The following is a 12,354-nucleotide window of genomic DNA, read 5'->3' as shown; positions in this document are numbered from 1 at the left end:
CACACGCACTTCCTACTCTTACTTCACATCTATACTCTTACTATGACTTACTTAACTATTAATTAACTTAACTATTTTACACAATAGCTGTGCAATTTATGCGATGGAATGCAAACATATGTTACTTATTGAAAGTTATTACTATATGGAAATAATTAAAATATTTTTCTTTTATTTTTTGCTGAGATTCTATTTTACAATTATTGGACTACATGTTTTTAACCAAAATTTTCTTTGTACTTTTATTTTTGCTTAAATAATTATTCTTGATGTATGTATCTTTTTTTGATGCTATAATATTTATTTTGTTTACAATTATTCTTATTTTATTTTGTTATTATTTTAAATGATTTAATTAAATTTTACACCATTTTTCACATTTTTTGTTTTCACTTTTGCAAATTATTTTTTGGTAAATTATATTTCTTGTTTTCAACTTGTTTTGAAATGTGTTTCCAAAGTGCCATGGAAATAAAGTTCGTTTTTTATTTACGATAGTGTGACCCAGGAAAATGTGACTACAGTGAGCTATTTTTGGGCCCTGACTCCCAGTTTGGGAACCCTGTTGTAAATGAAAGTCTAAAATAAAACATTTCAAGTAGCCCAGTTATTGTCAAAGTGTTGTACAAGCACGACTAGTGGTAAAAGGGCTTTTTCTAGTGGCACGAGAAAGAATCACTGAATTAAATACAAATAAAGTGGACATTTACATGTAGTACATATAATCATTTTAGAACAAAACATGTCCTGTAGCTATGCATATATCCAGTTTAAACTTTTTTATATATAAATCTTGTGTATTATATTATTTATTATTATTATTATATTATTAATGTTTTTATTTTGTTTTTATTTTTTACTTTTCACGTCCAGTACATTATTGAAGTACAGTTCAGTTGTATTTAACTTTGAAGTCCAATACGTTTGTACACGGAGAGCAAAGTTTTTTTTTTTTTTTAGGTGGAACTTGGTGTAAAAAGTTTGAGAACCACTGAAGTCGACCGCAAGTACGCAGAGAGCAAACTAATAAAGTGGTTGCTAATCTGGATTGAATGTGGATTCTTGGTGTAAAGAAATTGCTTTTTGGGTGAGTTTGACACGCGTTCGTGGGCGCAGATTCTTATTTTTTTTAATTATTTTTTATTTTTTTTGCCTTGTTGTTCCACTTCTGTACAATTTACCACGCTTGAGCTGCCACGGGACATATATTTCCAGCTTCCCCAAAAGACCCTGGCGTGAAAGTTCACGGGGTATAGTGGCAAAATGCTCGACGAGAGGTCCTTTTTTTTTTTTTTTTTTTTTTAAATATAATTGATGTTTTCCCATGGAAGAGCCCCTCCCAACGACACAACACATGCAGGTGGAAGGAATCTTAGCTTTTTGTGTGTGTGTGCGTGCGTGCGTGCGTGTGGGTTGGTGTGGGCAAACAAGAAGAGGGCGAGCCAATCAAGTCCCTCCCCTGCTATAGATCGCTGCTATAATACAAAGCAGTAAAAAGCGAGTCGCCTCACACAAGCGGCTGCAGCTCGACTTGAAGATTCGGCGTGTGTTTCTTTTTTTTTTTTTTTTTTAATTATTATTTCATTTAGTTTCACCTCCTTTCAAAGACGAAAAGAAGAAGAAGAAGAAGAAGAAGAAGAGGGGGGGGAAAACAAGCCTCCTTTGGATGTTCTTCCCCTTCCTGAGACGTTCATTTCCGCACCTGTCATTAGAAGAGAACCGGGAGGGGGGCGAGCGACAAGGGCACCGAGAGAGAGCCGGCAAAGGCGCACCGAGAGGCGGCCACCTCGTGAAGGACACACACCCCCCCTCTCCCTCCACCTCCCTTTTCCCCCCTTTTAAGAAACATGCTGCTGTGGACCAGAATAGTCCTGGTCGCCGTCGCCTGCTCGTCCTTGGCGGTGTCCCCCGGCATGGGATGCGGACCGGGCCGGGGCTACGGCCGGAGAAGGCACCCCAAGAAGCTGACACCTCTCGCCTACAAGCAGTTCATCCCCAACGTGGCCGAGAAGACCCTGGGGGCGAGCGGCCGCTACGAGGGCAAAATCACGCGCAACTCGGAGCGATTTAAAGAGCTCACGCCCAACTACAACACGGACATCATCTTCAAGGATGAGGAGAACACCGGCGCCGACCGGCTCATGACTCAGGTAAGGTGCGCACGGGCACGCGCGCGCTCCATCTCCGTGGCCCGTGAACGCACCATCCCCTTGTCAACTCGATTGCGCACCTCCACACTGAAGTCGTTTTAGCCCCCTCGTGAACTCTGCGCATTATCCACGGCTGCGCGCAGCGCAAACAGACGCTGCGCTTTTGATTTATTTATATCATATCTCATATTTGATTTTTGTTTGTTTGTTTTGTTTTTTTTGTTCTATGTATATATAAAAAAAGAAAGAAAGCTATCAACGCGGCAGCGCGCATGCGGACACTCAGGGACGCTCGGCCTTCATGCTTGGTGACAGTGGATTTAAAATATTCATGCACAAGCCTTGTTCCTCGTATCTATATTTGTATCCTCCTCCAGATGCTCCCTTTAATATAAAAAAAAAATGCCAGGTGGACATCATTTGAAGCCCAATTGGCTTGAATTTCTGTGAGGATTTTAACAAAACTTGCCTCTTGCTGGCTTTTCTGCTTCATTCGGGGAGGGAAATTGTTGCGACTATCGAAACGCAAATTGATCAAAAATGACTTCTTTTTTTTCTCTACCGGTGAATTATTCACCAAGGTTGATTTGGCTCGTGGTGGTCCTGATGAGGGCCAGACGCGAGCTGAGGAGCCGAGATGAAATATTCACCGTGCGTGCGGTGTCTCGGTGGAGTCTCACCCCCCCCCCCTACCCCCATAACACCCTCCCATCATCGCACCTTCTTACCGGTCGGCACGCACGCATCTCGGAGCTGGCACGGTCCAAATTCAGGCTCAGGGGACGGAGAAATTGCATTTTAATGACATCAGAACATAACATGAAATAACAGCATATTCCGTTAATCCACCCGGTGCTTGTTTCCTCTCCACTAAAAACAAGGTGATAGGTGTTGGTTTGTGTGTGTTTTTGGCACATTTCGCAATGGAAACTCGCTGGAAACGGTTGGCGTCTTTCTCCAAAATGGTTCCAATGAAGATTGAAAAATCCGCTATTTTGTGTGTCCGCGGCATAAGCGCGGTCACATGGGGATTATTCGGGCTACAGTGTCGGTGTTGCGCGGCTTTACGCACGAAGCCGTGGGACTTTTACGCACGGGATTTTACGCATGAATGTAGGGGAGGGGGTGGGGGGCTTATCGGGGAGAATAAATGCATTTTGTGTTCAGGGACGTAAGCCGAACGTTCGGCGTAAGCTTCCCAACGGGACCGCGCTAAACGAAGTCATTAGTCGGTTGGTTTCAGGCTTGATTAAGACAATGAGAGTGGCCGATTGGGCGTTTTATGGATGGAGTTCGGTTTCCCGTTGTATTAATGGAGCTTAATTGACAGGAGCTAATTACGCGTGAAATCATCTCCCCGAGTTGTCAAAATGGCTGTTTGCGCTGACAGGTAGCTGAGAAGTGTTTCCTCAAACCAAATCATTTGTGAAACAGATTAAGAGGTTGGCTGTTGGACAACTTTAACCCCCTCCTTCCCGAAGCACAAAGTCCGGGGAGTGTGTGTGTGTGTGGGGGGGGGGGGGAAATGGTGGGATCCTGCTGGGCTTTACGGTGGCTGAGCAGAACTGGGCTTGATTTGCGGCACACGACCTAATGAATTAATAAATAGGGGCCCTTTACGGCTCACTTAGAATGCGTCTTTTTTTTTCCCCCTTGCGGGGAGTTGGGGCGGCGTGGGGGTCTTCGTTTAATACAGCGCATTCTACAAGTGTGATATGCTCATAAAGCTGCAGCCGCTGATATGTGTGGACTATAAGAGAAAAAGGGACCTTGTGGACATTTCACAAGTCTGTCAGTCAGCAGGCGACTTAAGGAGGCGCGTCACGTATTCCCCCCCCCCCCCCCCCCCCCCCCCCAACAACAACCAGACCCCCCCTCCTCCGCCCCCATCCCAACCCCAGAAGACTTTGCAGGACAAGAAGAATGAAGGTGGTCCCTGAAAAGCCTCTTTGGGATGTTTTTATTTGACATATTGCTCAAGTGTGAAGAAGAGTTGTCTTGGAGAAGGTGAAGCACCCTCACCGGGTCCGCAGAGAGCTTTTATTTATTGCCCAAATGATACATTTATTCCAAACGATCACCTGCTGCACTTATAATATGAGCCATGTTGCGTTCAGTTGCATATACACATCAAAAAAGGAGAAGGCGGGGGGGGGGGGGGTGTTTGGTGCTGCTCGCACCTTCCCATGCAGACCCATATATGTTGTAGAGCAGTGAAGCGAATGTGGGCTCTTATCAATATTTCATAGTGGGCTTTCCCCCCCCCCCCCCCCCCCACGCCCTTTATCCGAGATGTGCCCTTTGACGCTGCTGCTCAGTGCGGAGAAATAAAAATCCAAGCCCACATTTACACATCACACCAGCGCTTCAGTCATGCAGACAGAGAACGAGAGGAACATTTGATCGATACGCTTCGCCATCTTCGAAACAAGATAAATGTAGCCTGGTTTGTGCCTTACACGAGGAAAAGCCAAGAGAAACTGAAATATTCTGTATTAAAGCGCTTGAGTTTCTGCATGGTCTCTTCTTGTTATAATGACGGGCTGTCTAATACATTTGTACAGATCACAATCTTGAGGTAAGGGTACAAAATAGTCGCTCTCAGGGTACACCCCCAAAAGGAACATTCTGTACCCCACGTTATTCAACCGAACCCAATGAAAGCTCTCACGGGAGCCCAAAAATGGGCCTCCAACCTACCGTTTACATCCATGTACGCCGTTTGGCCAGGTATTGAACTTTAATTGGACATTTTTCAGTACAAAAATGGTACAGTACGTTATTAAACCTAAATTAAGGGTACAAAAGTAGTACCTCGAAAGATATCACCCAAAAACTGGTCAGAAAAGGGGGAACAGTATTTATATATATATTATATTATATTATATTATATTATTCCATCCCCTGAGGAAAATTCTGTACCTCTCAGTATTTAATTTGACTGATAAAAGTCCACCCTAGACCCCAAAACGGGCCTCAAACGGATTATTTAAAAGGCTTCCAGGGGCCACAAAGGGTACAAGGTGTATTCCCAAACTGTAGTGTAGTGTCAAGGGTACAACCCCTGTCAGAAATAGGGGTAAACTGGGTTCCCTCATTGGTCCCTTAAAGGATACAAGGTGTGTTCTCAAGCTGTAAAAGTCCAGCGATGACCGATTGAATGGCTTTCCAGAATCTGACGTCGCAGCTATCGTACATTTTCTGGGACCAAATGGAAATAGTACAAAGCGCACCTCGTCGGCCATAATACAAAGCAGTAACACACTCGGCTACAACTACTGGACCATTCAGTCACTGCTTGTACTGAACTTTTTTTTAGGGTCAAGAAAGCTACAGATTCTCATCTAAAGTCAAGTTGAGGGTACTAAAGGACAATTTTTGGGGGGCTGTAAGCGTCTAGTGTCAAGGGTACAAAAGTAGGGTACCATCCCACACTTTCAGGGGTACATTGTGTACCCATTTCTATGGTCACTATTTGTATTGATTTCCAGGGAGCAAAGAGGTACAGGATTGGTCCTTGGATTATGAAATATACCTTTGCGTAGCAAACAAACAATCGGAAATCTAATTACCTAGGACCAAGGTGTGAGAAGAGGGCTACAGCAGGATGTATACTTCAAATGTGTCCTATAATGATAATTATTGGATTCTGAATTGTTTGTAGGCTCCAAAAAGTACTGGATTGGGTATGAAAGTACTGACTTTTGAAGATACCATTTTAAGGGGCAAGACATGCCACCCTTTGAGGTTTACGTGTAGTTCCGCAATGGGGAAATTCTGGGTTTTACAACAGCAAAGTGGAATCCGTGTACACAGCAGCGGTGCAGGTACGCGACAGACACCTCACCGGTCCTTTGTCTGGTCCATAGCGGTGCAAGGACAAGCTGAACTCGCTGGCCATCTCCGTGATGAACCAGTGGCCCGGCGTCAAGCTGCGAGTCACCGAGGGCTGGGACGAGGACGGCCACCACTTCGAGGAGTCCCTCCACTACGAGGGCCGGGCGGTGGACATCACCACGTCGGACCGCGATAAGAGCAAGTACGGCACCCTGTCCAGGCTGGCGGTGGAGGCCGGTTTCGACTGGGTCTACTACGAGTCCAAAGCCCACATCCACTGCTCGGTGAAAGCAGGTACGCTGCAAGACATGACGCTTTTAGGATCAAAACACACGGTTATTGTTACAATTACAACCCCCTCCGAAAGTATTGGAACGGCCAGGTCAATTCATTTGTTTTTGTTGTATACTGAAGACATTTGGGTTTTAGATCAAAGGATGAATATGAGACAAAAGTTGAGAATACCGTCTTTTATTTCATTGTATTTACATCTACATGTGTTAAACAACTCAACCTTTTGCTTAAAGCCAGCAACAAAACCTACATTTGCTCAGTCTGTGCACCTTCTACATTCTAAAACCGTAGATATGGTTCCACACTACAAATTTATAAATGTACAAAAATGACCCATGTTAAAGCAGGAAAATCTCCACTCATTGATCATCGGTCATAAGTCTTTGACTGGCCTGATAAATCCCTGATTAATCATTCAGCACACACTTTGTGAGATCACAGTGCGGGCCGGGCCCCGACGTGTCATTCTGGGGTCAGCCGACTTTACCGAAAGGATTTGCCCGGGAACAATGCCGAATCGCTCGGGCCAAATCTGGTTTGCGGGTTGTCGCCTTATTTCATGCCCGGGAATCTTAAAAGAAGATTAAAAGCCCCCCAAATTCTGAGCGCAAACCCTTCCTCCTCCTCCTCCAGAAAGTGTGATCCTAGAGACTGGTATGTGAAGAGCTTCCACCAAGGCCAAAATTATTGTCGTCAAGACGAGTTACAAAGCAGCTGCGCGGGCAGGGGGACATGGGCGCGAGCATTTAAGGAGTCCGGGGGCCCTCATTTAAATTCAAATCTACAAGTGGAGAGCCTCGCAGGGTAAATAGTCAGTGGTGAGTCGCCTATTTGTGTGAATTGTCACATAGGGATCCCTGCACCTGAGCAAATATAGAAGGGAGGGAGAAGCTTGAAGGGAGAGGGCGTTAAAAAAAATAAAAAATGTTCTTTAGCCGTCCACAAGCTGGTTTTGAATGACAATGGGCGATCTTTATTGGGTTTTTAAATTAAGAATAGATGAGGCCGGGCTTATTCCAGACAATCTGGAGTGGGCCAATACGCATCCGGCACAGAAGGGCAGAGAGGGCAAGGAATACTTTTTTCTTTTTTTTTTTTTACTTTACTCTGAAACTTTTTGAGGAACGGTGTGTGTTCAGACCACACGGACTAATTTCTGAGTTGAAGTTTAACTTTGCAGAGCTGAAAGAAAACCCTGCTCGACTTAGTCGTACTTTCAGGATGTCTAGGAACCTTTAAGTGCCAAGGTCGGCTGGACTGAACAAGAACTACTAAGAACTAAAGGCTCCTGGAATTTTTGGTGAAAATTCCTTTTCACATTTTTTTTTTTTTTTAACTCTTTCAATTACATGCTTATATGTAATTATTTCACACGCATGCACAACAAAAAGGGGGTGTTTGGTGCCTTGTCATCTACAGTTAAATACATTTGCAGAAATACAGTGCACACCCTGCATATTCTCGATTTTTGTAATAACCTATCCATACCTCGAGTTATTTTCACAAACCCTCTCTTATTTGTTCTTTTTAATCCCCATTTCCCACTTATTCAAAACATTTTTCGGGTATCAATTATTGGCAGATTTTTGCTCGTCGGAGTCGGACTGTCTTTTCCCCGCGAATAGCAAGGGTTCACTGTAGATGGTAAATTTCAGACTAAACCACAAAATGGAGCCCACCTACGCCACTAAATTCACGTGAATGGAGAGATGTCGAATGGGAATAGTAATACTGTAGTCTACGCTTTCAGAAAAGAATTAACTCTTGAGGCTATTTGAACTCTGTTGCTAATCAAAACAACAGCGCCTACAGAGATGTCTGCATAAAAGCGTGCTGTCTCGCCTGTTGTAAACCAGCTCCCTGTGCAGTATTAATGAGCTTTAATGGCGATTAGTGTTCCAGTAGACTCTGATGTGTGGTCACTCCACGATGTTGTGCAACATACTGCTGCATTTCTTTGTATAGTTCAGTCATTTTTATTTGTATGTGAATTAAGATAATTTGACATTGTAATAAATGAGTATTGTTGATGAATGTTATTCCAAAAATCGCACCCCCATCTGCACTTGAGTAAAATTAATTATTGGAATACAGTAAATGTGTTACAGACAAAACAAAATAGCGGCCAGAATACGTGAATAGAGAGACATTAAATACGAATAATAAAAGTCTACGTTGAAAGCAAAAATAGTTCACTGTTGAGCCCATTTGAAGTCTGTTGCTAACCAAAACAGCAACACCTGGCGAGGCAGCCAAATGTGGAATCAGGCCTGTTGTTCCTTTGTTTGAAAGTTGAGTGAATAAATCTACGGGAATAAAATCTGAATATGGGAAATAGGGTAAATGTGGTCAAGACTTAACAAAACGGGGTCCTAAATACATGTGAAGGAGAGACGCTTCAAGGGAATATTAATACTGTATGTTGACAAAAGTCTGTGACGGCAAATAATAGTTAACTGTATCGCTCAGCTCAACTCTATTGCTAACCAAAACAGCAGCGCCGACTGAGGCACGCAAATGTGGCGTCTTTTAAATTCTGCATTCTCAAAAATGCCCCCCATCTGCATTTAAGTATGTGAATTTCAACTCTGTTGCTAACCAAAACAGCAGCCCCTACTATGCAAACGTGGCCCATTGCAAATGAGCTCACTTTTACGCATTCATGTGACAGTAACTGTATTAAACCAGTAATGTTCCAAAAAATGCCTCCCCCATCTCCAATTGAGTAATTTAATTTGCAGAAATACAAGACGAAACATGGTAGAAATTAAACAAAATGGCAAAAAGCTTAGGACTGTTAAAACTGAAAAGGGTCGTTTCTATGTTAGTGGAAATACCACAGGTAACTGTTGAGCCCATTTCAGCTCTGTTGCTAACAAAAACAGCAGCACCGACTTCAAATGTGGCATGTTTCCGAGGTTTCTTTTTCACATTGCGCATTCAATTAACATTAACTGTATTAAACCAAGAATCCCGCCTTCCCCTTCTGGAGTTGAGTATGTACAGCAAATGGTAAACGTAGTGTATAATATTAATTCTAAAGTGGGTTGCGTCTATGTTGACAGAAAACTCCGTGGCGGCCAAGTCCGGAGGCTGCTTCCCGGCATCCTCCACGGTCACCCTCCAGGACGGCTCCACTAAACCGCTGAAGGACCTCCAAAGCGGGGACAAGGTCCTGGCAGCGGACGCCGAGGGCAGGTGCCTCTTCACCGACTTCCTCACGTTCATCGACCGGGACTCGACCACGCGGCGGCTCTTTCACGTGGTGGAGACCGACGCGGGCCACCGGATCACGCTGACCGCCGCACACCTCCTCTTCGTGGTCAACAACTCCACCGGGAGCCGCGGAGCTTCGGCGGTGTTCGCCAGCCAGGTGCGGCCGGGCCACGAGGTGCTGGTGCCGGACGGCGAGCGACTCCGGCCGGTGACCGTGGCGCGGATTTCCACGGAGGAACACGTGGGCTCCTACGCGCCGGTGACCGCGCAAGGCACGCTGGTGGTGGACCGGGTGCTTGCGTCCTGCTACGCCGTGGTGAGCAGCCACGAACTGGCGCACTGGGCCCTGGCGCCGCTCCGGCTCGCCCATTGGGTGTCATCGGTGCTCTCCGGCGCGCAGGCCCGTAACCATACGCATGAGGACGGCATGCATTGGTACTCCGAGGCGCTCTATCACTTAGGAACGTGGCTCTTGGACCCTCACGCCTTGCATCCACTCGGCGTGTCCAGCTGAAACCAGACTTGAGGACCAGACTTTTCCACACACGAAAAATAAATAAATACATACATAAATAAATAAATGTAGGACTCTTCACTAGATGAAATAATAATAATTAAAATAAAAAAAAAATTAAAAAAAAAAAAAAAAAAAAAAAAAAAAAAAACACCTCGACAAAGGCCCCATGCAGTTGGAGTTGATGATGGGATATTTATTATTATTATTTCTGTGACTTTTCTATGATGATGACGACGCGTTCCCCTTTCAAAGAACGAATGGAGCCTTAAAAGAGAGAAAGAGAAAAGTTTGAATAATTTATTCTCACATGAACTGATGGCTGCGGAGAAAAGTGTGCATAATCTATTTTTGTATATGTCCAATGCAAAACCAACAAAGAAGACAAAAAAAAAAGTCAATAACGGCAAAGAGAAACAACACGAAGCTAACTCTTGACAGGTTGTAATGTTCATAATGTGCATATATACATATATATAAATATAAATATATGTGTGCAACTGACTGTTATATTTTGGGGGAAGAACAAACTTGGCGGGGTTCCATAAATTATATTTTTATACACAGAATTGTAAATTAGATTTTGACAGATCGCTACCGAATTTGAAATAGTGTAAAGATATGAGAATATATTTTAATTTAAATACAGTAGTATTGGGGAAAGTGATGGAAAATTAAGAAGAAAAAAAATGAAAAATCTTGTACTTTTTTTTGGGGGGGGGGTTGTCAGAGAGAGAGATATTCTGCCTCATGTCTGCATTCTTAATTTTTTTTGTTGCTATTGATTTTATTTTCGTTTTCCTCTGAGAAAAAAAACACAACAAATGCAGATTCTGACAATTCGGTAACAGTTACAAGCCGTACTGCTTCGTTGACAAAATTAATAAGTAACTAATGTAAATGTACTAAAAATGTTTTTTCCTTTTTTTTGTCCTCCATATTTTAATAATAAAAATAATCATAGGGAAATAGTTTTATAGAGATGTGGCAGACGCACAGTTTGGGTAGTATATATACATATATATGTATATGGACAGAGCATACCAGTTAACTTTCATAACAGGGCGATGTGTCGACAACAAATGTCTAGAGTTTATTATTTATATGTTTATTACGAAAATGATGATAAAGAAAATGTGTTCAAACTTGGGTTTTATGTCTTTTCCTGAATTTTTGGGGACTACTTAGGTGATAAAAACAAACGTGTGAAAGTAGAGAAGGGTTTGAAAGAAAGGGCAAAAAAATTAAAAATAAAATAACGCGCGCCTTCCCAAAAAAATGGACATATTGCACTTTGAGAAACCTTTCACGTGCTTGTGAAATGTGGAGCGCTCTCGTCAAATGTGACGAGCTTTGCCCTCTGCAAATAACCTCCATCTCGGCACACACAAAGCGTGTTTGTTGGCCGCCTTTGAACGCTTTATAGGCTTATTAAACCTCCGGGACGTCCTCAAACGTCATCGATCGCCAGTTTCGGACGACATTGAAGGTGCAAGTGTGAATTTTCTTTGGATTATTTTAGCGGGGATGAAGAAGTTCTCGTTGAAGAAAGTTTAGGTTAAAAATTGGGCAGGCGCGACACCGTGTGGTATACTGACGGGAGTGCAACATAGGAACGCTGAAGGGGAAATTGCTGGGGTTTTTTTCAGTTAAAAAACACCACAGAGTTAAAAAAATAAAATAAATAACAAAAAATACTTCAAAGAAGACAAAATTCAGTCAAATTTTATAATTTTTTTGGACACCCCTGACTAAATTATTTAGATCAAGTAAAAAGTACCCACAGAAAACCTATATTGACCTCAAAATGGGACTACATAATTTTTAATTACTGTTTAAATGTTTTTAGTTTATATGGCAGACTTGCCCAAATGCTTATAATAATAATAATACCCTACATTGCTGGATCTCTGTTTTAATAAAATTTGATTCATCAAGCAGGCACCGTTTTATGTACGTTATGGCAACACTTATAAAAATGAATTATTTTCCATCAGTGTGAAACACGGATATCAAAAGGTAAATGTGGCCACATCAAGTAGCAGAAAATACTTCACAAATCCATTTTGTCCTTAAATTTTCCTACTGACGCATTGGCCGCCATAGATCCAGTTCAGCCTTGTCATGTAGATTGCTTCTCATAAATTATTGTTCACAAATCTGGCTAAATCTGTGTTGGTGCGCACTACTCCATTGCCAAAATAATCCCTCCACCTCACAGGTTCGGCATATCAAGATGCTGATTAGACATCATATTCTTATTGTGGGCAGTCTACGGCACACCTCATGTGCAATAAATGTGCTGCACTGCGTGAGGCAGAATATGGTGTAGCTGCTCATTTT

General features: G+C 43.0%; 1 protein-coding gene across 1 annotated transcript; it reads left to right on the top strand.

Annotated features, from left to right (window-relative positions):
• The first annotated feature begins 1,498 nt into the window (after window positions 1–1,498).
• Window positions 1,499–11,768, top strand: shha (sonic hedgehog signaling molecule a). The gene is made up of 3 exons (XM_061757956.1): window positions 1,499–2,150; window positions 6,020–6,281; window positions 9,347–11,768. The coding sequence occupies exons 1-3, from the start codon at window positions 1,848–1,850 to the stop codon at window positions 10,009–10,011; spliced, it is 1,230 nt and encodes a 409-aa protein (XP_061613940.1). The 5' UTR covers window positions 1,499–1,847; the 3' UTR covers window positions 10,012–11,768.
• Window positions 11,769–12,354: the final 586 nt, after the last annotated feature.

The sequence above is a fragment of the Phyllopteryx taeniolatus genome, chromosome 20 (genome assembly GCF_024500385.1).
Source record: "Phyllopteryx taeniolatus isolate TA_2022b chromosome 20, UOR_Ptae_1.2, whole genome shotgun sequence".
NCBI lineage: Eukaryota > Metazoa > Chordata > Actinopteri > Syngnathiformes > Syngnathidae > Phyllopteryx > Phyllopteryx taeniolatus.
The sequence above is the reverse complement of the archived record's forward strand: the minus strand, read 5'-3'. Positions and strand labels throughout refer to the sequence as shown.

Bases quoted from the DNA above. Each gene is read 5' to 3' on its own strand.
- shha (XM_061757956.1), top strand. From the start codon at position 1,848: ATGCTGCTGTGGACCAGAATAGTCCTGGTCGCCGTCGCCTGCTCGTCC. The intron at 2,151-6,019 runs GTAAGGTGCGCA...TCTGGTCCATAG, and splicing joins CCGACCGGCTCATGACTCAG to CGGTGCAAGGACAAGCTGAA. The intron at 6,282-9,346 runs GTACGCTGCAAG...CTATGTTGACAG, and splicing joins CCACTGCTCGGTGAAAGCAG to AAAACTCCGTGGCGGCCAAG.